This window comes from Struthio camelus, chromosome 5 (assembly GCF_040807025.1).
Source record: "Struthio camelus isolate bStrCam1 chromosome 5, bStrCam1.hap1, whole genome shotgun sequence".
Taxonomy (NCBI): domain Eukaryota; kingdom Metazoa; phylum Chordata; class Aves; order Struthioniformes; family Struthionidae; genus Struthio; species Struthio camelus.
Window position 1 is genome coordinate 79,266,984 of NC_090946.1, and position 26,922 is coordinate 79,293,905.

At 43.1% G+C, this 26,922-nt stretch overlaps 1 protein-coding gene across 11 annotated transcripts in view; it reads right to left on the reverse strand.

Annotated features, from left to right (window-relative positions):
- KTN1 (kinectin 1) overlaps positions 1-26,922 on the reverse strand; it is a 79,397-nt gene that overhangs the window by 18,954 nt on the left and 33,521 nt on the right. For 7 of the 11 annotated variants that reach the window (XM_068947470.1, XM_068947466.1, XM_068947465.1 and 4 more), the window contains exons 6-32: positions 26,510-26,626; positions 23,826-23,966; positions 21,732-21,838; positions 20,068-20,200; positions 18,940-19,027; positions 18,470-18,636; positions 17,789-17,857; positions 16,152-16,189; positions 15,459-15,549; positions 15,082-15,150; positions 14,302-14,339; positions 14,088-14,178; positions 11,226-11,294; positions 9,825-9,859; positions 9,605-9,695; positions 8,593-8,661; positions 7,632-7,669; positions 6,873-6,963; positions 6,642-6,710; positions 4,981-5,018; positions 4,201-4,291; positions 4,018-4,095; positions 3,049-3,086; positions 1,916-2,006; positions 1,730-1,798; positions 1,271-1,308; positions 277-367 (exon numbers count right to left, since the gene is read on the reverse strand). In XM_068947470.1, coding sequence (XP_068803571.1) covers positions 277-367; positions 1,271-1,308; positions 1,730-1,798; positions 1,916-2,006; positions 3,049-3,086; positions 4,018-4,095; positions 4,201-4,291; positions 4,981-5,018; positions 6,642-6,710; positions 6,873-6,963; positions 7,632-7,669; positions 8,593-8,661; positions 9,605-9,695; positions 9,825-9,859; positions 11,226-11,294; positions 14,088-14,178; positions 14,302-14,339; positions 15,082-15,150; positions 15,459-15,549; positions 16,152-16,189; positions 17,789-17,857; positions 18,470-18,636; positions 18,940-19,027; positions 20,068-20,200; positions 21,732-21,838; positions 23,826-23,966; positions 26,510-26,626 — 2,145 coding nt within the window. The remainder of the gene's footprint in view (positions 1-276; positions 368-1,270; positions 1,309-1,729; positions 1,799-1,915; positions 2,007-3,048; positions 3,087-4,017; positions 4,096-4,200; positions 4,292-4,980; positions 5,019-6,641; positions 6,711-6,872; positions 6,964-7,631; positions 7,670-8,592; positions 8,662-9,604; positions 9,696-9,824; positions 9,860-11,225; positions 11,295-14,087; positions 14,179-14,301; positions 14,340-15,081; positions 15,151-15,458; positions 15,550-16,151; positions 16,190-17,788; positions 17,858-18,469; positions 18,637-18,939; positions 19,028-20,067; positions 20,201-21,731; positions 21,839-23,825; positions 23,967-26,509; positions 26,627-26,922) is intronic. The other 4 variants (XM_068947469.1, XM_068947468.1, XM_068947464.1 and 1 more) reach the window with 1 other exon arrangement.

Sequence of the window (26,922 nt, forward strand, 5' to 3'; positions counted from 1 at the left end):
CTGAACAGGGCTAACAAGGCTGAATCTAAGTGTGTGAGAATCTGCCATGAGATGTGTTCTCCAGTAAGCCTCCTCCCTATCACCAGTTCAGCAATGAGTGAAAAAGCTGGTAATACTCGGAGCAGTAGGTAGGGGATGGTTATTTCCTCCCAAGGTAGAAAGCAGAGTGTTCAGGGCACGCAATATGGCAGACAGCTGTCAGATTAATGTTTTTTAGAAAAACGCCCTAGGCATCAAGTAGTGCTGTGCGCACAGATTTTTTTTTTTTTTCCTTACGTTGTTCTTTTTCCTCTGTTGCTCGAAAGCATTTCTCTGAGAGGCAAGCTCGCTTTGCAGACTGGTGATTTCTTTCTCCTTCCCTGCAATACTGAATTACCAAAAAGAATCACAAACAAATTGGGAGACACTGAAGCCATTGCAAGAGAAGCACTGATACCCCCCCCCCCCTTCACATGTGCTAACATGCTTTCTCTTCTGGCAATACACCCTGTTCAAAAACTGCTCTCACTGACCTGACAGTACTGCTTGCTTCCTACCGCTCTGAACTATGGGCTGCCAGAACAAAGCCCGTGGTAAACCCACTGTTTGCTTATAATGGGCATCTGCATGCATTTATCAAGACCACGGAAAGGCACCACGCTCGATAAGTCAGCCCACCCAAACTAGTATAAAACCACAGGACAAGCACTGCTCACGGGGTAAGAACATTCCTTTTCTGGCACCTAGCCCACAGTTAAGTCGCTTAAAAGAAAAATAATTGTCAGCCAAAATGCATGACAGTGGCAACTTGTGTAGCACAGCGTAAGCTGGCATAGCATAAGCTTCCACACTGTCCTCTAGTGCACTCAGCTCTGTGTCGTACCTCACTTTTACTCCCAAAACTTCCTTGGAAAGAGATTTCCATCAGACAGTTTTTTGATAAAAACAAAAATCCTCTACTAGGCTATGGGTCTAAAAAAAAAAACCTGTCAATTTTGCTCAGACTTTGCTTTTACTCTTCAGACAAACAGCCGAGCTGGCATGTGCCTCAAATTAAAGCTCCCGTGGCTTGCTTACGTTGTGACTGCAACATACAGAGCAAGCGCTGTTCATAGAAGACCACAACTGAGTGCTATTAGCATGAACACAATCTCTATATTCAGGTCGTATTAAGTATCAGAGGGGTTTTCCTGTTTTTTTTTTTTTTTCCCCCCCTTAATTCATTTAAGTCTTCTAAACAACAGTGAAATGAGGGGTTCATCTATCATATTCAACTTCTGGCAGTACTTACACTTGCAGAAGCTCCTCTCTTTGGACCGCCAGAGATGCCTACAAACAGATCAGAAACTCATTAGGAGCACATCCAAGAGCGATGCAGAGGGTGTGATCTGCCTGGTTAATCAGTCATTGCTGCAACATTAAGTGCAATACTCTTGCCCTTCAAGGGAATCCTGTCTAATCTCTTTTGGCCAGAAAACCCTGACTGCGATGCATCGTCTCTAAAGATAGGTGTGGAAAGCCAGAGGGGGACGCAGCAGGCAAAAGAAATAACACAAGGATGCAAATCCACATGCTAAAGGGAAGCGGGAACAGATATCCAACAGTCAGGAAAGCTGTCTTAGTGCGATTCAACCTTGAAGCTGTTCCCAGACTTGCACGTGCAATACAGCTACTGGACTCCCATGCATCCATAAAAGCTACCATCAACCCTTCAACCTCACTCCGTTCCGACTGCAATTGGAAGCTGTACCTGTTTGCAGTTCTCCTGTTTTAATTCTTGAATTTGAACTTTAAATGATTCGTTTTCCTTTTCCACGTCCTGTTTAAAGAAAAGGGGCAACACATATATAAATGTATGATTATTAAAATATTACTAAAAAGTACATAACATGTACACTCCTACTTGCAACAAAAAACAATGCTATCAAGACTTTACCTGCACCCGTTTTACTTGGCTTGTAATTTCCCTCTCCTTTTCTTCTAATACAGCTTTCAACTTCTTCATTTGTTCTTCTTCCCCTTTCAACCTGCAGAGTTAGTTTAGAAAATAAAAAGAATTAAAACAAGAACTGATGCTAAGAAGGGGCAGATGCTTTAGCTGGCACAGAGTGTTCAGCAGCAGCAAGCAGCTAAACTCTGTATGCTATATACAATAATCAGCCACATGGAGAGCACACACATTGGAAAAGAAGCCATCACGCTATGGCTCTAAACCAAGAAAGCTAACAAAAATACATGTCAGCTGCAGGAACATGTATTGCAAACACTTACCTGCTAAGAACTGGCCTGAGGCAAGCTAGTCATTTCACGTTTCAGTTCGCAAATGCCTTTAGTCATGACTGAGCTCAGCAGCACCCAGAGCAGACGCGGGAGAGGAGCAATTGATCTCCTGAGCAAATCCTCCAAAGCAGCTTGCTCTGAAGCACGTGCCAGAGACACAGCTTCCCGAAGGTGAGGCTACTTTAGGTATCACATGCTGGCTATACAAGAGCGTTGCTAGGCAGGCAGCACATTCCAGCAACTACGTTGAAGACTGAGCCCTTTTTGGCACAATCATATACACCTTTCTCTGATTTAGAGCAGCCAGATGGTCAGACAGAGCAGAGTCAAGACCAGAGGAAAGCACGGCAACATTTCTTCATAAAACAGGAGCTGGAGAACTGACTATTGCATCTCACAGACCAAAACTGGCAAGCTGTCTCTGTTCATTACTTTTACTGAGTCCACCATGCTGTATATGCCCTGGGCACTCAAACCCACAATCCTTAAATAAGCTAAACAGAAGGAGGAAATACCACTGAAACACAAGTAGCAGCAGCAATTTCACTAGTTAGGGGAGCCCTGGGCAACCGTTTCCTCTCAAAGTGTATGAACACTACTGTGCAGGCAAGTGCCAGACTGCGATTACACACAGCAGCAGACACACTGGCTGGTATACGTCCATCAGCACTAGCAGCTTATTTCTGAAAATACTTGAAACAAAGTCATACATTCCAATTTAAGAAAAATGCCAGCACTGAACACATGTTATCAGCAGGCGCTTGAGAAGCCACAGCTAAGCATACTCACTGGCTCTCCAGGTCCTGGACTTGGGATGCAGCAGGTACCTGACAAACAAAGAATTCCCAGCCTCATTTGACAGCACAGTAAAACCGTCAAATTAACAAAACTCTTTGCATGATCAGGGACACCACACAGGTTCAGAGATACTTGCTAAGGAAAGACCAACAGTTTTGCATCACAAAATTCTGCATTGCTCCAAGAATATCTACAAACATGATGGATTTCACACACGCGACTTACACTATGTATCCTAAACCTCATGCCAGCCAATTTCTCTCCCTCCCACCTTTCCCCTGGGACAGACACCTCTGTAGACATCCACCCCAAAGAAAAAAATGCAACTCGGCTTCTCCCCTCTTTCACTGAGAAAGCTCCTAAGAGAGCTAAAATGCCACCTGATAGGAAAAATTCCTGTACAAAGTGACAACTAACTTCAAGGATGTCCTGTTGCTTGTTTTCAAGTCTAGTGCAGGAAATCCACAGCCAAAGTATTCCAGGCAGTTGCCACTTCCTCAACAGGTCAAGGCAGGAAGGAATCATAGCAAAAGCCTGACCACTCGTAGGGAAGCAATTATATTCGGTACCAGCAGGAGGCCCCTCATGGGCCACAGTCCTACAGGGACACTGCTGCAGTCTGGCATGGAGCCACCCAGGACACAGCTATGATCCGGTCTCTATGAGCTTCGAAGTTTTCAGGCCACTGAAGCCACTCGTTAAGAACAGTATCATCCAAGTCAAAAAAGCTCTCAGAACCTGTTATCTGCGCAATATCTGTTTTGAATAAAGACAGTAGAACTAATGGGCTCTTTGCACTGGAGGGTCTGTCAGTCTAGTCGAGCAGGATTTTAAAAATTGCTCTGTAGGTAGAAACCAATGCAAATCCTTTGAGAGGGCTGGGGGATAAACAAACAACATCTTCCAGTTCAACTGAGCAGACCTGTCGTTTCCAAATCGTGTCTCCTCTGCCGGCCATACCTGTTGGAGCTGTCGCAGGTTCTGTTGTTCTAACTCCTGAACTTTACTGGTTAATTGTGCAATTGTATCTTGCTGACCCTTTGGATGAAAAAGTTGAGTTTAGATGTGTAAATGCAACTTTTCTGCAGTCAGAAATACTGCAACAGAACTCTTATTTCCCTTTAGAATGGCAAGGAAGTTTACCTGCAGCCATTCTCCTTTCTTAACAATCTCTTTCTCCTTCTCTTCCAATAAGGCCTCCATGGTTTTCACCTGCTTTTCCTTCCCCTTCAACCTGTACCATCATATAGACACAGACACACAGAATAAGCCCCACTCTTATCCATTTGGAAAGAGACAAATCCTACACTTCGCAGCACATTACAAACAAAAGCAGCCTATGTGATCAAAGGCACAACCATAATTCACCTGCTGAAAATCAGCATGTGAACACTCCCACTGCCATCTGGGTTAGCAAGAGCCTGAAAGATGCCCTTGATCAATGATACCGCTCATTAAATGAAAGCGGACAAATCCTGCACCAACACGTATTGCCGTGATTCCATACGCGTGTGCTCTCCTCATCTAAAAATATTTCCTCCTCCTTCCCCACACAGGGATGACAAGGGACTGACAACCATGGTGACTCAATTCTCATTTACCTGCCCGGCTACGTTACAAAGGGATCTTCCCACAGTGCCTTGCCTACAGGCTTCCATCCCGACTTGATTTTAATGCCTTTTAGGTTTACTGGGGCTACTGAGGCCGCACAGCACTTCACCTTGTTTGCTGTCTCAAAAGACAGGACCAGAGGGGTGACAGTGTTTGTAATAAGGGACGTATGTCCACCAGGAAAACTGTTAATAATCAGGCTCGCTTCATGCAAACTAGAGACATCAGGCAAGAACACTAACTTAAAATAGACTGGAACAGGGAAGTGAGGGGTCCACAGGGCAGATCAGACATGTTAACAACTGTACTTACAGAGTCTGAAGTTCTTTGATTTGTGAAGTAATTGACACCTAAAGAAAACAAGCAGTACTTCAGTTCAATATCCACATCAATGCTATAAACTGCTTTAGGGAAAAATAGAGAAAAGGGTAACTGGAGATTATTACAACAGGCACTATTTGCTACAGCAGTGTAAGCTTAAACACGTGTTTGAGGAAAAAAAAAAATCATGAATGAATGAATCTCTCCACTATTGACTCTCTCCCCATTTAAAACATTTCTTCCCTTGCAGGAAGGGGAATAGTGCAAACGGGCACACAAGCAGACCCCCCCGAGCACCGCTGCAACACAAGAGGTGAAGAGGAAAGCGGAGACTGATGGCAGCCACCTCACTAGCCAAGTGGAGTTCAAGTTAGAGAGATCATCTCCAGCCCTTGCACAACAAAATGCTTTTTAGACACTCTCTCTCTGCAATGGCACTGCTCCCTTTTAAGGGGCAACACGGGTAAGAGAAACAAGATTTAAAAGGGGAACATTTCCTTTGAGTTCTCTATAAAAGCCTGACAGAAGCCACAGACTGGTTAGCTGTGATTACAGCAGATTTTAGCAGTGTAGACACCGGCTGTCCAAAAAAGCTCAGTTTACTCTTGCTCCACAGCATGCCAGGAACTTCAAACATTCCCAAGAACCTGTGTTTTGTTTGCAGAAGACCAAAGAGTGCATACACACCACCTCTGGAGCAAGTGTCCCTGAAATGTAGCTTTTCAGAGACTGCAGCTCCAAACTACATTTTGTTGTGAGCTCTGTGCCATTTCCAGGGAAGGAAAATAAAATAATAATTTCTCCAATTCCTGGGAATCTGCTTTAGAGGAAAAACCCAAGACAGAAACACATCCTCTGAAGCTTTGCCTAAAAAGGACAAAAGCTTTAACACTAAGGAGAGAAGAAAAATCAGTGGCATGTTAGAATGTAACTAGAAAGATAGAAAAAAGTGCAGACAAAAAAAAATTTCAAAACACTCACACATACAAACAAGCAAGCAAGCTTCCTGATAACACAGTGGATTAAGCTGCTTGCACAGCAGGCTCCCTATGGAAATGTGGGTTCCCACTGTTTCAGATGCTAGACAGCGGGCACGCTGCAAAACCCAGCACTCCACTGCTCCTGCGTTCCTGATAGCTAGGATAAAATCTCACTCTGCCAAGACAGGCTTTCTTTGGACATGGGAAAGTGAATGGTCTTAGGTTTACCTGGAAACCAAACGCAGTTTGAGCCAGTAGCGTTGTTCCAGCAGAGAAACACCAACAAAAGGGGAAGCACCTTCAGCATTTGAAGGGTTCAAAGATGCCAGCCCCAACGGATGGGCCAGGGTTCCCATGTCTACTATGGGACAGTATGCAATGTGCCCAGCCAGAGCCAATGCTACAGCGCTTTAAGCGATAGCGATTCTTGCCATGTCTTTCAAACTAGAAGTCCCAAACTTGGGCAACCAGGGTAAGGGGGTTTCTGAAGGACAGCATTAATGGATACTGCATATTTACAGTTTTATCTCCAAGTACAGTGTAGCCGTATCATTAAAAAGTTCCCTTATCTAAGGGCATTCACCAGTGAAAGAAAACATACTAGAACAGAAATGAGTGAGCAGCGCATCCAAGGCAAGGCTGTTTCACGCTTCTGGCACTAAGGTATTTTACCTGTTTTTCCATCTCAAGCTGGGAATTTCCTACTTCTTCCTTCAGAGCCTCTATTTCCTGTGTCAAAGCCTTTTCAATGACAAAACAGACAGGATTGGACAATGGAAACACAAAAACACCACAAAAATGGATGCTACAAATTTGTTATTATAGAATGCAGTGCAGTAACAAATAAATGGTAGTCCATGGCATAAACACAGAAAGGAAACAAGGCATCACTCAGAGGAGTACCTGAACAGTTTTCTCCTTGCTTGCAACTTTAAGGATTTCAGCTTGCAGGAGTTCTTCCACTGATTTTATCTTCCCATCCTTCTCGTGGATTCTTAATAAGAGCAGAGGAACCCCATTAGTTACCTAACAAATGTGCTACCTAAGAGTTAATATGCTCGCTGCTATCTATCTGCTGTCACCAGAGCCTCTGGGAACCACAGCGAGACTCCCATTACTGTGGGTACCATCACTCACTGTAATTCCAAAACCAGATGCAAAAAAAAACCTAGAGAAACAGACAGGAGGAATAAGACTGGAAACAGTGCAGAACAAGCTAGCTTTATAGTAGGACACATGCTAAGTAGATACCTTAATTTGTATGGAATGATATGCACTTAAGTGCAGCCTTCACCGTGCATTCCAGCAACATATGGATTATTAACTTGAAATCTAGACACACACACACAGAAATACAGTAAACAAGCTCACTGCTTTTACAGTGCCTGCTGAAAAAAACAATTATCTGACAGTTCAGTGATTCCTTGTCTTGTCAAATTTGGGCTTATAAAATTAACAGCTTAGCAGAAAAACACTGGATTTTCAAAGGTGTTGATCTGACTTGATGCATTTCCAAAGAACTGACTCTTCCTGCCACACACACACTTCACCCAGTTAAAAGCAAATCACCGACTCATTTCAGGGAAGTAAAACATCTGTAGGCATGGAATAAAGAAGGCAGAAGTAGCAACAATCAGAAGTGACATTACTGCAGTAACTTACACTTTCTGAAGTTCTTCCACCAATGATTGGAAAGAAACCTGCACAAAAGAAATATTTAACTTAGAAAAGCAGAGAGCAATACAAACAATCTGCAAGTGTCAAGGAGTAAGGAATAGAAAGCTCAGGCTCTTTAGCAGTAGGTTTAAAAAAAAAAAAAAAACACAACACACCACACACACAAAATCTACATAATCTTTACCAGGAGAGGCTGAGGTTCACAGCCAGCATTCAATCAACTAACCTTATCACACAACAGGCTTGAAAGTGTTAACATACAAGCACTGTTATAAGCTACAAGCAGACCATTATGAACAAGTGCCAAATCACAATTCAAGGCTTCAGAGGGAAACATACAGTCAAGTCATCACAAGGTTGGGGCTATTTGCTTAATCTCCAAGAAAAAGTGAACCGACGTTCTTGAACTATGAACCAACTGGCCGCTGCAACTGTTTCCCCTCACCCCCTCTTTGAATGGCCTGTAAAGACATTGTGACAGGCATTATATACTTCTCCACTTCACAGTCATTCTAAGAATATGTATTTATCCTGGTTCTCTCCTCTCCCATAAGTGATTTTCTGCAACTAAGTGCTCTCTTGAGCTGTCCAAGCAGAGCTAAGTGTCACAAAAGGCACTTTCTAATAGAGAGAGTCACGTCAAACAACACTACTGTGATACCGTCACTGTGAACAGACACATAAATATAAAGGGGCCACATCAAACCTGCACAGATATGCATTAACATCAGAAAGCTCAAGGATGCATAGGAAGCTATTTGATAGTTATGCTAAGGAAGTAATTGACAGAAGCAGCAGTTTCTAGACCAATGCTGGAAGAAAACAGGATGCTCTGCTAACAGGCTTCAAAGACATCTTCACCTTTTTCCCTTGACTTTTGCAACCACAGCAAAATTCTTTTAGATGTAGTTGAGGTGTAATAAAAGTTTTAGATGAAAAGTACTACCTGCTCCGATTGCTGAATTTGCAGACTTTGAAGTTCTTTTCTCAAGGATGAATTTTCTGTTCGCAGTGCCTTTGAAAACAGACAGACAGGTAATGAAAAGACTCATTTACGGGGGATGGCGGGGAGAAGCGTTAAGCTTGATGGAAAAAAATCATTTCCCTTAGAACAAGTGAAAAACTATTCAAAAGCCTGGAAACAGACACTCTCAGCAGCAGTTGAAGCCAAATTATTCAATGGAATAATTTTTCAGTTATTCCAGCGGAAGAGCTCTGACTACCCCTGCGGCAACCTCAAAGTGGACTTGAATCCATAGGTAGCTGAAGAGCAGAGAAGCATCAGAGTGATGCGATCACATCTGTGGCTCTCTAGTATTCAGGCTGCTGCACTTCCTGGCATTTTGCCAGCGTACAACTCCTCCCCACCTGGCACTTACAGACATTAGGTAAAGACCACTCTGCCTTGGCTACGTCCAGTTAGATAGGACACAGCATTCAGGCCAAACTCAGAGGAAAGTGGATAGGGATTTCTGTCACTAGTTTTCCAGATTTCTCATCACTAGATTCAAATAGAACAAGAGAGAAACATCTTCATCAGTCCAGAAGTGTCATCAGTTCAAAGTTCATTTAACCCTTATGATTACCAGCCAAGCAGGGAGATGCAAAAGCCCCATACTGCCAAGTTATCACACAACAAAACTTTTCTAAAGAGAGGTTATTCCAAATTAGACCACACATATGGCTCTGGAGACGTATAGCTTTATTTCAAGAAAAACCAGGCAAAGGTCCTAGTAACATCCTCTCTAGACTAAGCAGAGAGAAGTGCTGACTGTACACCATTAATGCTTATGCTTAGTCTATGTTACTGAAGTGTTTTTAACCTCATGTCAAGGGCATGACTTTCGCTATTTAAAGGGAACAATCTCAGAGTGCACTATAAGCACCCAAAGATACACTTTGCACAGGAGCGCTTAACCTCTATTTACCCATAGAAATATACAATGGGAGATTTTTACCTTCAGCTCCTCCTCTTTATTAGCCACCTGTATGAGTCCTGCCTCAAGCAGCTCTTCAACCGTTTTGATTTTATCATCCCTCTCTCTCATGCTGAAAAATCAAAGGCAAATATAGCAAAAAACAAGAGTTAGCTGAAATGCCTTCAAAGCTTATCAACAGTAACCTTGCTGCCAAAGCCTCTATTTTAGCCTCTGATTCGGAAGAAAAAAAGCTTCTTACCTTCTTTCCATCTGCTCTAACAAGTCTTTGTTTGCCTATTGGAAAAAAAAAAAAAATATATATATATATATACACACACACACACACACACAAACATATATACATACATATACACATACACACACACACCAAAGTTGATCATTAATTGAATCAATACTGGTTTGGGATTTTAACAACAGGAAAGACCAGATAGTAACTAAGCTTCTGGGGAAGCTGATGCTGAACTACGCTAATCCAGAAGGGAAAACAGAATAGGAGAAAGTGCTCTCATAGTGCGCGTCTCTAACATTGATCTCAGAAAAATGCAAATCCCTCAGGAGAAGCACAGATCCAGCCCAAATGCCTTTATGATTTTGCACTGATGGACTAGAGGACTTGCTGTGGGACAGAGGACCCCAGTCAGCGCTCGGCTTCCTTACTGCTGCCGAGGACGTGGAGCATCTAATCCCTAGTTGCCAGTTCAAGAACTAAAAAACCTGCCTCCTTGGAGCGTTTACTGTTTCAGCCAGGATGCCAAACAGGCCAGGCCCAGGGGAGTAAGGCTGCAAGTCTGGTTATCCACCGGAAGAAAGGGAGCCACTCCAGACAGGGAGCTGCTCGCTGGCAGGTACTAACACAGGACTGAAAACGAAACAGTTCTCCTGTCCTGCAAGTCTTTTTTTCCCCCAAAGCGTTCCAGAAAGTTTTTTCATTCCACAGTAGTATGAAGTCGGGGCGTTCAAAGTTGTCCCATGCAACACTCACAAGGGAGATGGGACAGAACAGCACAGCTTTGAACCTGTAACATCCCAGGTGAGTGCCAGTCAGACTCGCTACAGCAAGCGGGCCCCACAAGGCAAAACACGGACGAGGAGAAAAAGCACATCGTAAAAAGTCCTCCCGTTCCATGGGTCTGTTCTTTGGCTCCCATCATTAGTAACTACTGGGTTTGAGAACTCATCCCGCAACGGATGAAAACCAGCAAAGTAAAGCTCTCACTCTGCTCTCCCCACGCGTCACCAAGAGCCCCCTCCAATAGGAGGGTTGGTCGTTCACGGAGTCTTTTACTCAAAAACGTTGCTAACAAAACTGGGAGAGGTCCCAGAAAGAAGTTCTTGTTCTTAATAACCCAGCATTCTCCCTTGAGGCAAAAAAAAATTCACGCTTTGTTTGAACAGTCTTGACCAGATCTAGAAGGCAGCCATGACTGCCCGACTCAGACCTTCCGTCTTCCACAGAAGAGAGATTGCCCTAAAACACAATGAGATCTGCCCACCAGCTGTTCAAACAGCTTACCCTAGGGCCAGCTTAAGAAAAAACACTTGAGAAAAAGGTCCTGAGGGGGAGGGGAGGGAAGGACACAGACATCCACCCACACCACCGTAAGATACTGTATAGGATCTCGGCAAACACTGGCTGTACCTGCTCAGACAGGAGAGACTGCAGCTTCTGAACTTCAGCTTGCAAAGATCTGTTTTGATCCTTGAGAATCTGGAAGGAATTTAAACATAACATCAATTCAGAACTGCATTTTCCATAATGGCAACTCAGTAATTAAACAGCAGAGAAATTGTTACAGTGAACAGAAGCTGCAAAACTACAAAGAGTGCTTTCTCCTCATTTCTTTCCTTTCAGTGTTGAAACCTTTGTCCTTATGTTCCCATGAGAAATTCAGCTGTAACCATCCTCATGCCCTGGCAGAGGATCAGACAATACCAAGTGGAAGATGCACGTGAAACGGCATTTTCCTCCTAAGCACTATCAGCATCATCTCAAGATCCGATAGCTGCCTTTTACAAAAGGCCCATCTGGTGAAACAAACATTCTGGCATCACCTCTCTACTTTTTTCAGCTGCCTTAACATTTATGATGCATAGCAAGGAATCAGCACTTCAGCAGCAAAGAGGTTTTTACCGCCTCCTGCACTGGCCAGCCTACAGCAGGACCACAGAGGCAGCTCCAGACGACAAGCTGCTGTATCATGGACCTTGTCCCCACTCCAGCACTCCCTCACCGCGCAGCAGATGTGGCCTGTCTGTTAAAGCGCTGCTTCCAGGTGAAGGATGCAACTGCTGCTCCTTGGCAAGGGGGTTTCCAGCGAACATAGCACTGCTTTTTCAGTTAACCCAGCTGACATCATACAGCTGCCACTGCTCCGCAGCATCAGTTACGACTGCAGAAGGTGCGAGGGTGCTAGTGGGAAAAGTAGCCTCCGGGACACAAAATACCTGAAGAGGATGTGCCACTTAATAATATCAGTTTGAGATTCACACCAGGAACATTCCTGCTGACTCTGGAGCAGCTGCTTGTGAAGGATGAATTTGCCTTGGGGTAGAACCCTCTTTCAAGAAAGAGGATGGTCTAACAGAGAGGTTGGATTGGCAATTGTTAGTTTCGAAACTTTTAGAGCCCTTTAGACACACTTGATCACGTCCCCATTTTGGAGAGGAGGAATTGGGAAAACTCCTTATGTTGCCTTTCTGGCAAATTAGGTTCCTCATATGCATTTTAAATCTTCTTCTGTTCTTGCTTTTAATTTTACAAAATCTTTCTGAAGAACTGCTGAACAGTTTATGAAAGAAAGAAGCAGAACATATGATCTATGCTGCAGCCCCAGTGCCTGACAACACAAGCAGGAAGGGACAGCAAGGAGGATTAAAGGAATCAATCTGTTTTGAAAATGTTTTTTCCCCTCTTTCATGTGTGTGGAAAGAAACACTTGCTTGGGTGGAAGCATTCAGCACAGAGCTGGACCGGCTTATGTTTGCGATCAAAAACAGGAGGGAGACTAGAAGCGCTCACAATATTCAAGCTGGAAGTACACGAATTTCTACAGCATCATACAGTGACAATCTGTGTTTAGTTCTCTATTTGCTTCCTATGAACTCGGAGGATTGCCTCCAGCTAGATTTTTGGTCATTACTGAGCACTGAGTTGATTTCGGCGCATAACCATCCACAACAGCTCTGAGCTCTTTTTTCCAGGTAACAGCTGCCACAGAGACTGCCACTCTAAGGAAGCTCAAATTATTCCTCCTCATACTCATTTTTCAACACTTCACCTGCCAGTTTAACACTCCACCTTGAAAACCCTGTGATTTCTAAGTTACTCAAGGTACTGAAGTGTATCACCAACAAACCTGACACCTTTTCCCACTCCCCTTCCCAGATCATTTATGCACGTTACCCTGCACATGCCTCACTGAAGGTTCAGCTGATAGCTTCTTTGTGAAACTTGACCATTTAAAGTCCTACGTTACTTCTCATTCTTTAACCAGCAATTAAGAAGGAAGATTGATTCCTCAGTTATTTTCTGTGACAGCTTAGAGGAAACTAAAGGGTCTTGCAAGGGACCCTCATAAAAGCTTTTTGGAAGTGCAACTACAACGTATGAACCAAGTTTCTCATCTGCTTGCTAACACCTTCAAAGGCCTCCAGAAGATTCATGAGGCATGATTTCCTCTACAAAAGCCACACTGGCTCCACCCTAGCAGGTAACCACCATCTAACCTGCTCCACTCCTCACCAGCAAACCTATCAGCTCGACATTAGGGGGAGTTCAGACTTAGTAACCTTTCATCAGAAGCAGCACAGAAGCAGCACTACCCAACAGGGGCTTTAAAGGAGTTAAGACAGGGGTAACACCTTTCTCAGGAAGTAGGTCTCTACTTCTAACTGCTAAAGTTCAGAAGAGCCTCACATGGCAAAGGAAAAGGAAGGGTTATGTCACTACGCGTGCCAGCTAGAAACAAGTACCAGCTCTGCTATGCAGAACCCGAGTGTCAGAACTAAAAGCTTTGACAATTTGTCTGCTGCCTTATGAGCAACAATTTGCAAGATAGCAGGAGGGGAAAAAAGAAAAAGAAAAAAGCATTTCTACACCTATCTTGTCAAAAAAAAACACCACAAAAGACTGAGACTTGACAGCATGATAAGCCAAGCAACAGCAGCTCATATCAAGGCCTTGGACGTTACATTAAAAGGAAGAATGCAGAAAAAATACAGCAGCTTTTACTGAACCACCTCTTCTTCCAGATTTCAGACCTCAGTCATCACAGCTGTAGACACTACATTCAACTTATCACGTTCAGCTGCACACTGTTCCTACTACTGTGACATCCCACATTGTTCTCGCCTTATAAACAGAATATTGTAATATAACCTAACATCTGAAAGCCAGTTCTATTTCACAAATCAATGTTCAATTGTATGAACTGTTCCACAGCCTCAGAAGTCGAGAAAAATTACTGCAAATAAGCACAAGGATAGCCATTCCACATCTTACCTTAAACTCTTCTTTTGTGTTTGAAATCTGAGCAAGTTCTTCTCGAAGCTGCTCTTCGAGAGTCCTTATTTTGTCATCTTTCATGTGAATGCTGAGACAGAGCAGAACAGTTAAACACACTTTCTCCTCCAAGCCTTACAAAAAGGCATCAATTCAGAAGAACATTAGCAGACTGACAGAAATTGTTTAGGAAATGCCAAAGCTATTTATTTACCTTTTCTGCATCCTTTCGAGCTCATGTGCAGCAGCAGCCTAGATATAAAGAGGATTAACATAGACTTAGGATACATCACATGATTCAATCAACCTTTCATTCCACAATATTAAAAAGCTAGAACAAGTCATTTGGTCTCTCAGCACATGACTCACCAGCAAGAGTGAAAGGGGTAAGCTTGCCTTTGCACACTTAAAACACCAGTATATACCAGCCAAGCAATTAAGAAGGGGGGAGAGTGCTTATAGAGAAATATTCGACAACCAGAAATTTCTCTAACTACATACAGCATTTCTACTTCTGTAACATCCTGACCACACAGCTGTAACAAAGGGACAGCATTTTGTTTTGTCATGAAAATGTCTGTCAGGGTTTTTGTTTTGTTTTGTTTTTTGGAGGAATGACTATGACCCCCTGTATGCAATTGCCAGGATTGCATATTCAATTACAGATGCGTTCACTCCTGTGAAACCTCCTGCACTTTGCATGCCTGCAAATCTAAATGAATATGTACCAAAAAAGGCCCACTAACAAGAAATTTGCTTCAGTAACTTGGGTATCCAGTAAGAAAGATTTAGCTGGAGGGAAAGGCAAGAAATAGGCCTCAGGCCAGCTGTAAACTCTGTGGAATCACATATTAGCCTGGTTCTACCACCTCACACCTTTAACAGACGTAAGCACAGCAGACTGAAACCAAAGGACCTGCCCTTGTGCTTATGACAAGAGTGAGGGGAAGCGAGTGCAATGAAATCTTTAATGAATCAAACATGATCTTTTTACCTGTTCATTTGTCAGAGCCTGTAACTTCTGCACTTCTGATTTCAGGGATAAGTTCATATTCTGTAAGACCTGAAGGAGGAAGAGAAACACTTGTATTTTGCAGAGTCAGTATTTCAAGTAAGTCCATTCTTCAGCGTGAAGTATTTCAGGTCACCCTTTGCAAGGGTCTAGCATTAACAGCTAGAGAAAGCCTCAGGCTTTCTTATCAACAGCTTTCCAGCATCAAGCTGCGCTTATATCATTCTTGCCTAGAAGAGCCAAGTCAGACTTATAGCCAAAGGGGCTGGGTCTGGATGCAAAGACAGCAGCCTTTCAGGATTTGTTTTACAACAGGCATCTGATGTGCCTGTCCCTGTATCAGCTGGCTTTGATTCTACCTTGAGCTCCTCCTCCTTGCTGGTTAGACTGGCATGTTCATTGCTTAATGAGTCCTCCATCTGCTTTATCTGTTTGTCCTTTTCTGCAATCCTGTACAAATGAAAAAAGATAACAGGTCCATATTAAAAGGTCTTGGATGAAATTTATATGGGAAGCATCAAGCTAAACATGAAATACACGCCAGCCCCCAAATCCAGCTCACTGCTTGCACTCCTACGGACAGTACTCTTCAGGTCCAAAAGACTTCCCATCCACTTTAAATGTTCCTTGCTTGCCAAGAATTTGTGGGATGTTCTCTAGCTCTGAAACATCTACCCCATCTCCCAAAGGGAAAAGTCTCCCGGCACACTGATACAGCCCAAAACATCAGCATTCGCGTGGTCATGCACATTCCTGCACACTGCTCTGATCCCTGCATACAGACAGGGCAAACAAGAGAGGAGAAACAGCTTTCTGTAGCAAATAGAGCCGCACACAAAAGACTCCAAGTCTGCAGCCAGGGAGGGAAGGGAAATCCGCAGGAAGTGGTTTCACAGCTCCTACGAGGATCTCACAACGGAGAGTTAAAAGCACGGGCAATAGCATTTCCTTCACAAGTCCCTCCCGCACGCACCACAGAGGCGTTGAGAAAAGGTGGCATGCACTGAAAGCCAGTAACACCTTCCCAAATACAAGGGGAAATGAATGCTCACACTTTGTGTAGTTCTTCTGCCAGGACTGAGGCTGAGGTCTGCAGGAGGGAAAAAAAAAAAAAAAAGTGCTGAGAGAAAAGCAAGTCAAAGAACCCTCTTCTACAGTGGGCCAGGAGTAGCATTTTTAAGATTTGTCTAAAGTTATTTCAAATGGTCACAGGCAAATTCCAAGTATTTCCTGGCTAAGGAACATTGAAAGAATACAAACACATACTGATGTCCCTTCCCCTTCAGTCTAAGTCAGCATGAAGAGAAAGATGAACCATCTTATTTGCCATTTTGCTTTCCGCCACATTCAAACAAGCGCTAGTCACAACTCAGCAGCACTAATCTCCTATGGACAAAGTGCTCCATAGGACATTCTGCTGTCACACTGGAATGAATTTAAAAAGAAAACCCTGTGCAGTGCATTAGGGCCTGGGTTAGGAATAGTAATGGTAGCAGCAGATCAAGAAGCAGTACTTTCTCCCCTGGCAAAAGCCTACTTCTGTGCAGTCACCCAGCACTACTGGCAGGCTCAGTGGTCTGGAGGCAAAGTGCCTCACACTGGGCCTGCTCACCAAAGCAAAGCGGGAAAGACCTGGCATGCTGGTTATCAAGGCATCGAGGAACCTCTGCAGACTGTTTTACACCCAGTTTGGTAGCAGTGGGAGGCAAGTTCCTTGAGCACTTATTTTCAAAGCCCTTTTAAAGGGCTGGGGGGGATGTTACGGAGATACTGCAAATCCAAAGCGCCTCTTCCCTCACTGTTCTCCTCACCCAAAGGGTTAAAGCAGCAAGCTCTTCAAACAAAGCCAAATGAAAGATTTTTAGCCTGGTATTGAACTTATTCCAGCTAACAAAGTACATCAAGCATGTCCACGATTAAAAGAATTCAGCACCCAACTGCATATGAACAGGGAGTTCTTGAATTGTCTCCACTTGTGCCCACGGAAGTTACAGCTTTTCTGAGCTGGCTCCTGCCATTTAGCTCTCTATAGAGGCAACTTCAGATACTTGATATTTGCATAGTATTTACAACAAATACTATTTACATATTTACTTGATATTTGCATAGTATTTACAACAAACTTGATACTTGCATAGTATTTACAACAAATAATTTCTCAAGGAAGTCTAGTAAAACAAAAGTTTCAGATTAAAAGAGGGATCGAAAGAGGCACTGTGCAGAATTTTTACTTTTCCTGCTAATCACCACCAAAACAAACAAACAGCTTTACACAGAAGCTACCATAAGACAAGTGTTTTTCAACCTTGACACATAAGGGAAAGGCATATAGGGTAGCTGATAGGAGGACGACAAAAAGTCCAAAGAACCACATGAGACAGAATCTCCACACATGCAAAGCGAGGAGAAATAAGCACTTAAGATGCAGTATTCTACCCTTTGGTTATAAATGAAAAAATGAGTCAACACCACAGCAAAACACAAGCGGATTTCCCCTCCCTCCCAAAAAAAGGACAGTAAAAACCTAGGTTTTAAATCAGGTTGAGAAACATTAGAAAAGAGGATGCTAACAAATCTTTACTTTCAACATTACACATCTCATTGAGTTTAAAAAAAAAAAGTTGTCTTTTAAAGAAAGTCCACAGTTCAAGATTACAAAAAAAGGGTTAAGCCTTAAACCATGCTGTACCTGGGCTGCCATTTGCGAATGAAACTTCTGAAGCTGGGCATTCAAAGCATCGTTCTGCTCTATCAGCTCCTTGTAAAAAGAACACAAAGAAAGACAGGCTGAAATCTGCAGCTGAGCAATATTTGCTAGTATGAGCTCTTAGGAGTGATTAAGTTAGTAAGGACAGCTTAGCACTTATGTATCAGATATGTTTTGAAGACGCTGTTTTACTCCCCACTAAGATCTACCAATTTGAATGGAAGCGTATCAACAGGCCCCGTCCTGGGAGGAAATATTCCCTGCCCTCATGCCAGCTGGTTTCCCCGAAGCCTTCATGAGCTATGGCTGCACTACCTGTAACCACCTGATGCCAAAAGAAGAGATAACTCCAAAAGAGCTTACATAAACACTGAAAGGTTCGTGCCTGCTCTTCCAGGGTGCTCCCAGACTAATACATCGTTTCACAGCGTGGGTAATTGCCTGGCACGTTTTCCTGGCTTGCCTAGAGTGCTTCAAGGGTCTGGATAGTCCCAGACCTTCTTGCAGCTCTGCACAGTATCTCATTTCCTAAGTTGCTAGATGACTGCTAGACTGGCACACAGCTTTCATGTTCTTTATTCAGCAAAGCTTTGTTAGAACAGCATTTCAAGATAGCACTGTGTTTCCATAGGCACAAAGTAGGGGAAGATATTTGAGCAATACCTGCACCTGCATTTGCATAGAGTCCTCTGCAGTCGCTCTCTTTTGCTCAGCCTCCATTAACTGCAATATCCTCTGCTCCAGCTGCTGTTTTGACACCATTGTATCAGTAAGTTTACTGTGCAAGCTCTGGATTTCATTGTCTTTGGCCACAAGCTTATTCTGCACATCTGCAGCAGAAATGTCAGGATTTTAATTCAGAAGCAAGTATTTGAACTTTGGGGGAATAACTTTTACTGTAAACTCGGAAGCCAATTAGAAGCTTCGTTCTAGCAAGCTGCGGTTCAGCTCTCTTATCAGCATTCAAAATGACTTATACAATACACTGTTTCCTCTGGGTGCTGAAGCAGTACCGACTTCACCTGAGCTTGAAGCCACTTGCTCAATAATACTTTTCCCCCCCCACACACACAAACAGGAACAGCCAGATCACTGCAGTTCAGTTATGAGAGAATTTCACATTTTATACATGCCTTGTTGTGCTGCCTCCTGCTCCGCTGTTCTTTTCCTGAGATAAGCCTGGATTTCTTCCCATCTTCTCTCTGCCTCCTGCTGCTGGACCTTCATATTGATGACAGTTGACGGAAAGAAGTCAAACCTTTAATTTATTTTTGAAACATTTAACAGGGTGCATCTCTTAAGTGCTACTCCCAAAACATATGGCAAAGTAAAATTGTTCCTCCTTTCCATTAGGGCACATCAGAGACACAGAATTCTCTGTAATCCTCCTCCTACAGTAGTTTAGCCTATTCATTTGGAAGGTAGATTGTGAACAGGATTTCATCACAGGCTCTTAGCAGGATAGTTTCTGTAATACACAAATACAGCTTTTTGGCCCTGCAAGTTCAAAATTAACACTAGAAGCCAGACTAGCCATGTATCACATAAATCCGCATTTATTAATTAAAATGCATCTCAGCCCTAGATAGCAATTCTCCATCTGCAATGGCTGGGGGCAAGGAGACCTTTTGGAAACTTGGATTTAACTACAATCAAGGAGGGGGGAAGGGAGGAGAAGGAAAAAAAGGAATGAGCTCTAGATTGGCACTCTGATCTGAAAACAGTTTTTCTTCTGAAATATATTTTAATATAGTAGACCTTTGCTTGCACAGAGGAAGAGATGCATCCAGAAGCCACTTTAAGTTTTAACTTTTAGAAAAAAAGTATTTTCTTCTTTAATTCAAATGTACACTGAAGAACTTGTATTTTGAAGAAAAAAGTCACACAAGGACAACACCATTTGGGTAAGTTACTGCAAAATATCAAATCTAGCCAAAATTGCATGCTCACAGAAAAAAAAGTTCAAAATCATCAGTTAAGCTTTTGAAAAGATATTTTGCTGGAACGGTAAGTTTTACCTCACAGTGAATTTGTAGCCACTGAAAATACAAAGCCCTGAACCAGACGTTAAATAAGCCTACGGGATGGAACAGCAATTACCTGAAAATAGATACTTGCACATATAGAAGGAACAGATTTAGCAGCCAGGGAAAGAGCTAAAGAGATTCTCACATGCCTCATGCCCCATCTCTGCCCAACGCAAAACTTGGCTCAGATAAAGCCTCAAGAGCAACTCAAGAGGCAGAGGAAACAGAAGTCACCTTTAGCTGAGCAACCGCCTGCTCCGCATTCTTCTTTTGGAGCTCCTCTTGCTGCAGTTTGCTGGTCTTTTCTCCCAGCTCATTCATCAGCCTCGCATAATCCTGGCGCAGTTTGTTCAGCTCAGCCGACTGCCTAAAAATAAGAAGTTTTCACAGCTTCAGCTGTCAAACAGCTGCTCAATAGCAACACCAAGTCCTAAACTAGCAGCCAGAGGACTGTACTGGGTTTTGATCCTACGAAAGGGATGAGAGCCAGGTACCACACAGCAGCTACAGTCCACTGGGTCAGAAACACAGGACAGCAATAGCCACAAACATCAGTTCCATTTAAGTGTTCTCCAGGATATGCCCGTTAACTTGAAAAGTTTCACATAATAATACAGAGATTTGGCACATAGAAAGGTTTTACATCGAAATTCACATTCTATTCCTCTTCCCATTTTATCGGTCCATCACTTAATCAAGACTACTCCTCCTGGACTAACTGCACATGTCTCTTGGGACTCCACATTACCACCTGGACTTGACTCAGCTACTAAGAGGTATATGATGCATTCTTCCACTTAGGCAGAGAAGACACATTTGTACAGGAACATTGGAAAGCTCTTTGTGTTTAAAGAGCTCCGTATGCTAAAGAGTTAAATTGTTATCTTAAATTTGCTTGAATTAAGGATTTTTTCAAGACAACTGTCTAACATTAGGATATTCCATTCCTACAAAAAGGGAAGGCTTTAAAAGCAAGGTACCACTACCCTCTTCTGCTGCTTGTCATGTCAGCCTGTTCCTGCAGGAGACACAGGTAGGACGCACCTCCATTGGGTTGTGATGGCCAGTTCAGGAGCTGTTAGCAGAAAGGCCCATGGAGAAGCAGCATCTTTTCATGAACGGCACAGCCAGAAGAGGAAGGTACTGGTGCCCCTTCCAAGTCCTGAAGGAATTTTTGACACTCTAGTGTCCAACAGTAACAAAGCTGCCTAGCATCCAAAAGCATATAGAGTTCGATTTTCGCTTTCTATAGATAAGAAATCCACGGGCAGCAACGCAGACTCAAACACCTGTCTCACTACACACCTGACTGGGGCTCTGGGCTGTTACCACAGCGCACGCAGTCCTACTTGTTGCTTTGGGGGTGACCTAAGTCGGCTTGCAAGAGATGAAACCTTGAGATGCCTTTTTGTTCCTCTGAACCTTTGCAAAACCACCAGATAAATCCAACTGCCGCCCCAGCGGTATCGTTAACTGCAGGTTGTTGACTTTTTTTTTGCAGCGCTGATTTAAGTTTAGAGCTGTTAGCCTCCCAAGAGGCCAGCACCTGCACCCCTCCTACAGCCACATGAGAAAGGAGATGCAGCCTGCAAAAAAACACCAACTTTGGCTGAGCACTTCTACACTTTGTGTGAAACCTTCAGCACCCACTCCAAAAGGGGGGGGGGGGAAATCACAAACCACCAAAATCGGCCTTCAATTTGATAAGAGGCACAGATCAGTTTTGAAAGCTTTGGCTCAATGTAAATATGTACCTCGCGAGCCCCAGATAACTATGCTCCTAGTATAACCACAAATTCAGTGACAGCCAGAGATGGAAACAGAAGGAGCGGAAGCCAGAACAACTCTTCAGGGAAAGTTTAAAACCCACACACAGTTTCAATTAGCTGCTAACATACTTGCTTTCCATTTGATTGGTAGAAGTACTGACAGCATCTCTCAGGATACCATTTTCCTGCTTCAGGTGGCTTATTTCAGCTTCCATCTGCTCACGGAGCTGCTGGAACTGAAGAGGGGGGAGAAAAATCCCAAAAGGATTAAACTAGCAAAAAAGCAGAAGTCCCAATAACCGATGATATCACAATAGTTTAAGTAAGGAAAATTGATCTGGATTTTCAGGGCAGGGGGGCAGCTTCACCTCCTTCCTCACACACCCACTTCCCAATTAAAGTGCATAACTCAGACCCCATTGCTTGAATCAAAGCACTGGTTTCCTTTTACACCGATGTATCGACCTGCGTATGAAGGCACCAGGCTTTTTTAAATAGTACACAAATATTACTTAAGACACCGATTACTCTCAACTGTATAATTTTAGATAGTTACCAAAAACTGGATATCAATATATTACTTTTTCAGTGGGAACTAAAATAAGTCCACTGGGAATTACCAACAGAAGTTTAAAATGCCTTCAAACAAAGCAGAAAAGTTTAAACTACTAACAATACACAGATTAAGGACTAAACTTTGGCAGTTTTCAACCTGTATCTAATATTTTGAAGTCAAGACTATGAACTAGATCCTTTGTCTAAATAACATGTTGCTGTTGCACTTCAGACAGTTTGAAGCTCAGGCAGAGAAAAGCCCCGACAGCCCAGGGCTGCTTCAGAACAACGCAAACAAGATCAAGAGACTGGATTCAAAGGAAAAACAGGACTCTGCACATCCAGGTGACCACGTAGCTGGCGCTTGCAGTCTAACAGCCTGCTCTGAACAGTCCTAGAGCACATGCAGCTTGCAATATTTCTTTCTTTCTCCACCAGCATGAATTTGTGAATACTGCTGACACCACTTCCAACACCTAGTTTCAAATGACTGACTCAAGTGAGAATTTTGTATATGAAAAAAGTCCACACAAACGCTTGCCTGATAACTGCAGCAGAAGATAGCACTAGCTTCTAGGACAGACACTTGTTTGGGGGGGTGGTTTTTTTTTTTTTTTTTAAAAAACATAACACAGATAAAAGTCCCGAGAGAGAAGGGGACAAGCCCCAGCTAACTGGAAGTTTGACAGTTAAGGGTTCCAGTCCATCTGCAATGCTAGAGCACATCAGCAGGGGGAGCGGAACCAGAGCACCAGCTCCTCACTGAAGTCACCCAATCCTGCCCAAACCTGCTTCAGCTTTCCCAACCAGCTATAGGACCCCTTCCTTATGCAGTTCCTGTAGAGGTTCAAATAGGACAGTCTCTGCTCTGGAGAGCGTAGTTCTCCTCCAAACCCACAGAGAGGGTACTCGCTGAAGTGTCAAAACGTAACACAAGATACAGCTTGAAAGTTCACGTGCTAGGTTTGATGCTGTGATATCCACGTACGAAAAAAAAAGATTAGAACATCAGATCTAAGCACCAGCCACTTGGTTTAGGAGAAGCCATTTTTGGTAGAAAACTAGAAGTTAAACTTTTTAAATCTGATTAAACTAAAACTCTTCTTAAACCACTCCAGTATAATGTGACTTAGAGAGAATAACAAGGGTCTAAAAAGCCTCAAGTGTCTGCCCTTCAAATATTTCCACCAAAGCGCTTCTTCGTTCAATGATTTTTCTTGTATCGTAAGGTAACTATATTGCCTAATCACTTTGTGCTATAATTTTAAATGAGATTTAGCTGCTGGTAAATAATCATCAGCATTAATGTCTTTCTGAAATTGAGTATTTCAATTAGACTTTAATTGCATAACACTTCAGCAGAAGACCACGAAGAGGAAGTAACTAGATCAGAGGCAAACTGCCTCATTGATCTTTGACAAACTAAGAAGCAGTGTCCTGTGAAAAGGCCTCGTCTTTCTTTTAAGCTAGGAAATTGCTACACCTTTTCCTACCTTCACACAGGTCAGCATCAAAGGCACTGCCTACCTCAAAGTTTGGGGTAGCAGGTGAAGCCAATTGCTACAGAAAAAAACCAAACACTGCTCCCTTGGCTAAAGCAGATGTTGCCCAGCACTGATCTGCCTGTTGCTGAACTTCAACTCAACTAGTTTTGGTAAAGCGTTTTACCTTTATCTTCATCTGCTGAGATTCTTGGTAGCTAACATGTATTTTACTCTGAAAAGTGCCGTGCTCCTTTTCTAGCGTGTTGATACGTTCTCTCATTTTCGCTGTAAGCAAGCTGTTTCTCTCCTTTTCTGCAACCAGCTCCTTGGGAAAATCAAAGGAATAAACAGAAAGAAGAGTCATCTACTGGTCCCTTCTACAGTCTAATGGTCACATTGCTTTAGGATTACTAAAAGGTGGATTTGCCAAATTAAACAGCGATCTCGTGTTGTCTCAGAACAACCGGAGTCTCATTTTTATTGGGTTTGGCCAAATTACAGAAACTCCTAACAAACAATTAAAGCCACAGATATTGCACAAGGCAGATTTCAGACTTTCCTCCCAAATCCAGCTAAATAGAAGAACGCAGGTAAAGGACTGCGAGAAGATTACAGAACATTTTAGAGCAAACATCATTTCAGAGGGGGTTGTAAAGCCAAGGTCAAGAACAATTTCGTAGTACCCAGCTAAACCGAGAGAAACCCTGAATCCCACTAGTATGACACCATATCGTAGCTTTCAAATGAAAATTCACGTTTCTCTTCGGATGAATCATTTACTAGCCAGTAACTCAACCGAGACACTTGAGAAGTGCAGAGTTGCTCCTCTGCAATATAAATAGTTTTTGCCTCCCGCAAACACAAGCCCAGCTTTCAGCAAGCTCCTATGGCAAGATGAGATATTTGTACCAGATGAGCTTCAGGTGCCTCTAGCTCTACAGCACAGGCTTCTTATACTGCCAGTGATTTCTCCAGAAAATATTCAAGAGCGTCTACAGTAGGAATTAGCCTCTCTGACAGCACAAGGAGCCTTGACAGATAATTTAAGTGCTCTAAATTATTAGCCTGAATACCTTCCATCTCTTGATAGCTAATTAGCTTTTTTTCACATTTTAAATAAAAGCTATTCTCTCTTTTTAGACACAACTTATTACCTTCAGGAGGCTGTTCCCTCCAGAATGAGATTATAAGTGACATGAGTTCCCAAGCCCATGTTCACAGAGCCATTTAGGAACTTAAGTCACATCGAAAGCGTTAACTCACTTCTGAAAATAGAACATAAACAGTTTGACACAAAACCTTCTCAAAGTTAATATCATTATATATGCACCTCAGCAGATGCAACAAGAGCAAGGGCACTAGGACACCATTTTTTTAATCCCTCTGCCAATTCTCCCACAGTCCTCACTACCCCATCTAACCTTTGAAGGCAGCGCCACAGCTCCAGGTAAGATTAACTTTCACTTAGCTTGTGTTTTGCTGAATACTTCAGAAGTCAGGCATCTCTTACTCCCATTTATCCTCTCCAGTTATCACCTTTATCAATACCCTTCCAGGAACATCGCTGCACCATCCCCTCCCCTCAGGTTCCTCCACAGCTTTTCACAGTATCTTCAGATAAATGCATTAGTTAAAAAAAAATAAAAGCTTTTCATCAGTCCAGCTAAGCTTGCTTGCTTTATGCCGATGATTTAGCACTACAGTGACTTAGCTTTTACCCGTCCTCTCCCAGCTTTCGGGAACACTCTTATTTCTCATACTCCCCCTTCCCTTCCTCAACCCAAATTGCAAAAGCCTCAAGATGACCCTGCTACTCCACAGGCCATGCCTTGCCTTCGCAAGCACCACTTCGCAGATGGTCTACTGCCACTCCATCAGCTTCCCCCACAGCCAGCTCCTTCCAGCGTTCCCTTTGCTTATTCACCAGCAGATACCCTCTTCCCACTATGCAATCTCCAGTCAGATTTTTCCCCCCTTTCTCCAAATCACTTCTTGAGTCTTTTCTCTCTATGACTATGTATTGACTTCCCCAAATCTCTTGACCCCACCTGCAAGTAAACACCTACCTACGCCCTTCCAGTACCTCATGCAATACTTACTTCCTTCTCATCTGCCAAGGCTCCCGATTCCAGCGTCCTGTGCCCTCTCTGCTCTCATCTCTAACCACCCAGCTTTCTGATCACAGCTTATTTGTCCCGTAACACAACCCTCCTGCTGTTAATACCACTCTGTCTCTGAATTTCCCAAAACATAACAAAAACAATTTCTCATCTACTGCAATAGCTGCATAATCAGGTCTTCTACAGAAACTGTTTTCCTCCGAAATCTTCATTTAAAAAAATAATAATAAACAAGTTTCATAAACTAGCCTGGACAATGACACATCAGCATCCCTTTAAGTTCAAAGCTACCAGGGCTGCAGCTCAAGGGGCCAAGCAGGCAACCTAAGTTTTCTGCAGCTTTCTTCAAGAAGAAAACTGTTGATTATTATGCCTAGATTTACACAAGCACGTGAATGCTAGAATATGTACCAAATTAGAACCGGGACACAGAACAGGCATTTAATATTTGCATCCATAAACCATGCTATACTCATGAAAGAAATGTTCGTTTCTAAACATGCTATGCTTTGGTAACCTTTTACAATAACAAAATAGTCTCAGCTTAAAAGTCTCAGTAAGTGATCTGGAAAAATTACTGGGAAATAACTCTGCAAACATCACTAGTGTCATTAAAAAAAACAGTGTCCTGCTAAATTTTCAGTCTAAAAGATGCCCCTTTTAACTCATACTGGTCTCAGTAAGCCATCGTTTGCCAGCTGTGAGTGGTAAAGCCCTTGCTCCTACCCCTCAACTTGTCTATACTTACCTGCGTGAGCTGCTTGCACTGTTCCTTCGCAACAGCTGCCTCCTCCTTGACAGCAGCAAGCATTTTCTCTTTGTCTTGCAGCTGATGTATAGCTGCAGCCGACTCTGCCTTGCTAGCCTGCAGCAAAAGGACATGAGAAGGATCATACTCACTGGAAGTTCCTGAATAGCACACTAAGGCAGCAGAGCAAACTGGAAAAGAAAAAATACACCCCCTCCTGCCTCCTAATCATTTGGCCATGTGACATAACATGGCACCGCTAGTACCCAATTCTGCTAATGGATCTTCCCAGCACTGCTTTCGCTAGACCGGAAATGCATTTTTAAGTGCTCTGAAATCAATTAAGAGCATAATGGGCTCTTAAGGTGCTTCCGCCTTCCAAGAGAGTCAGTTTGGTGGCACTAGAGAAAAGG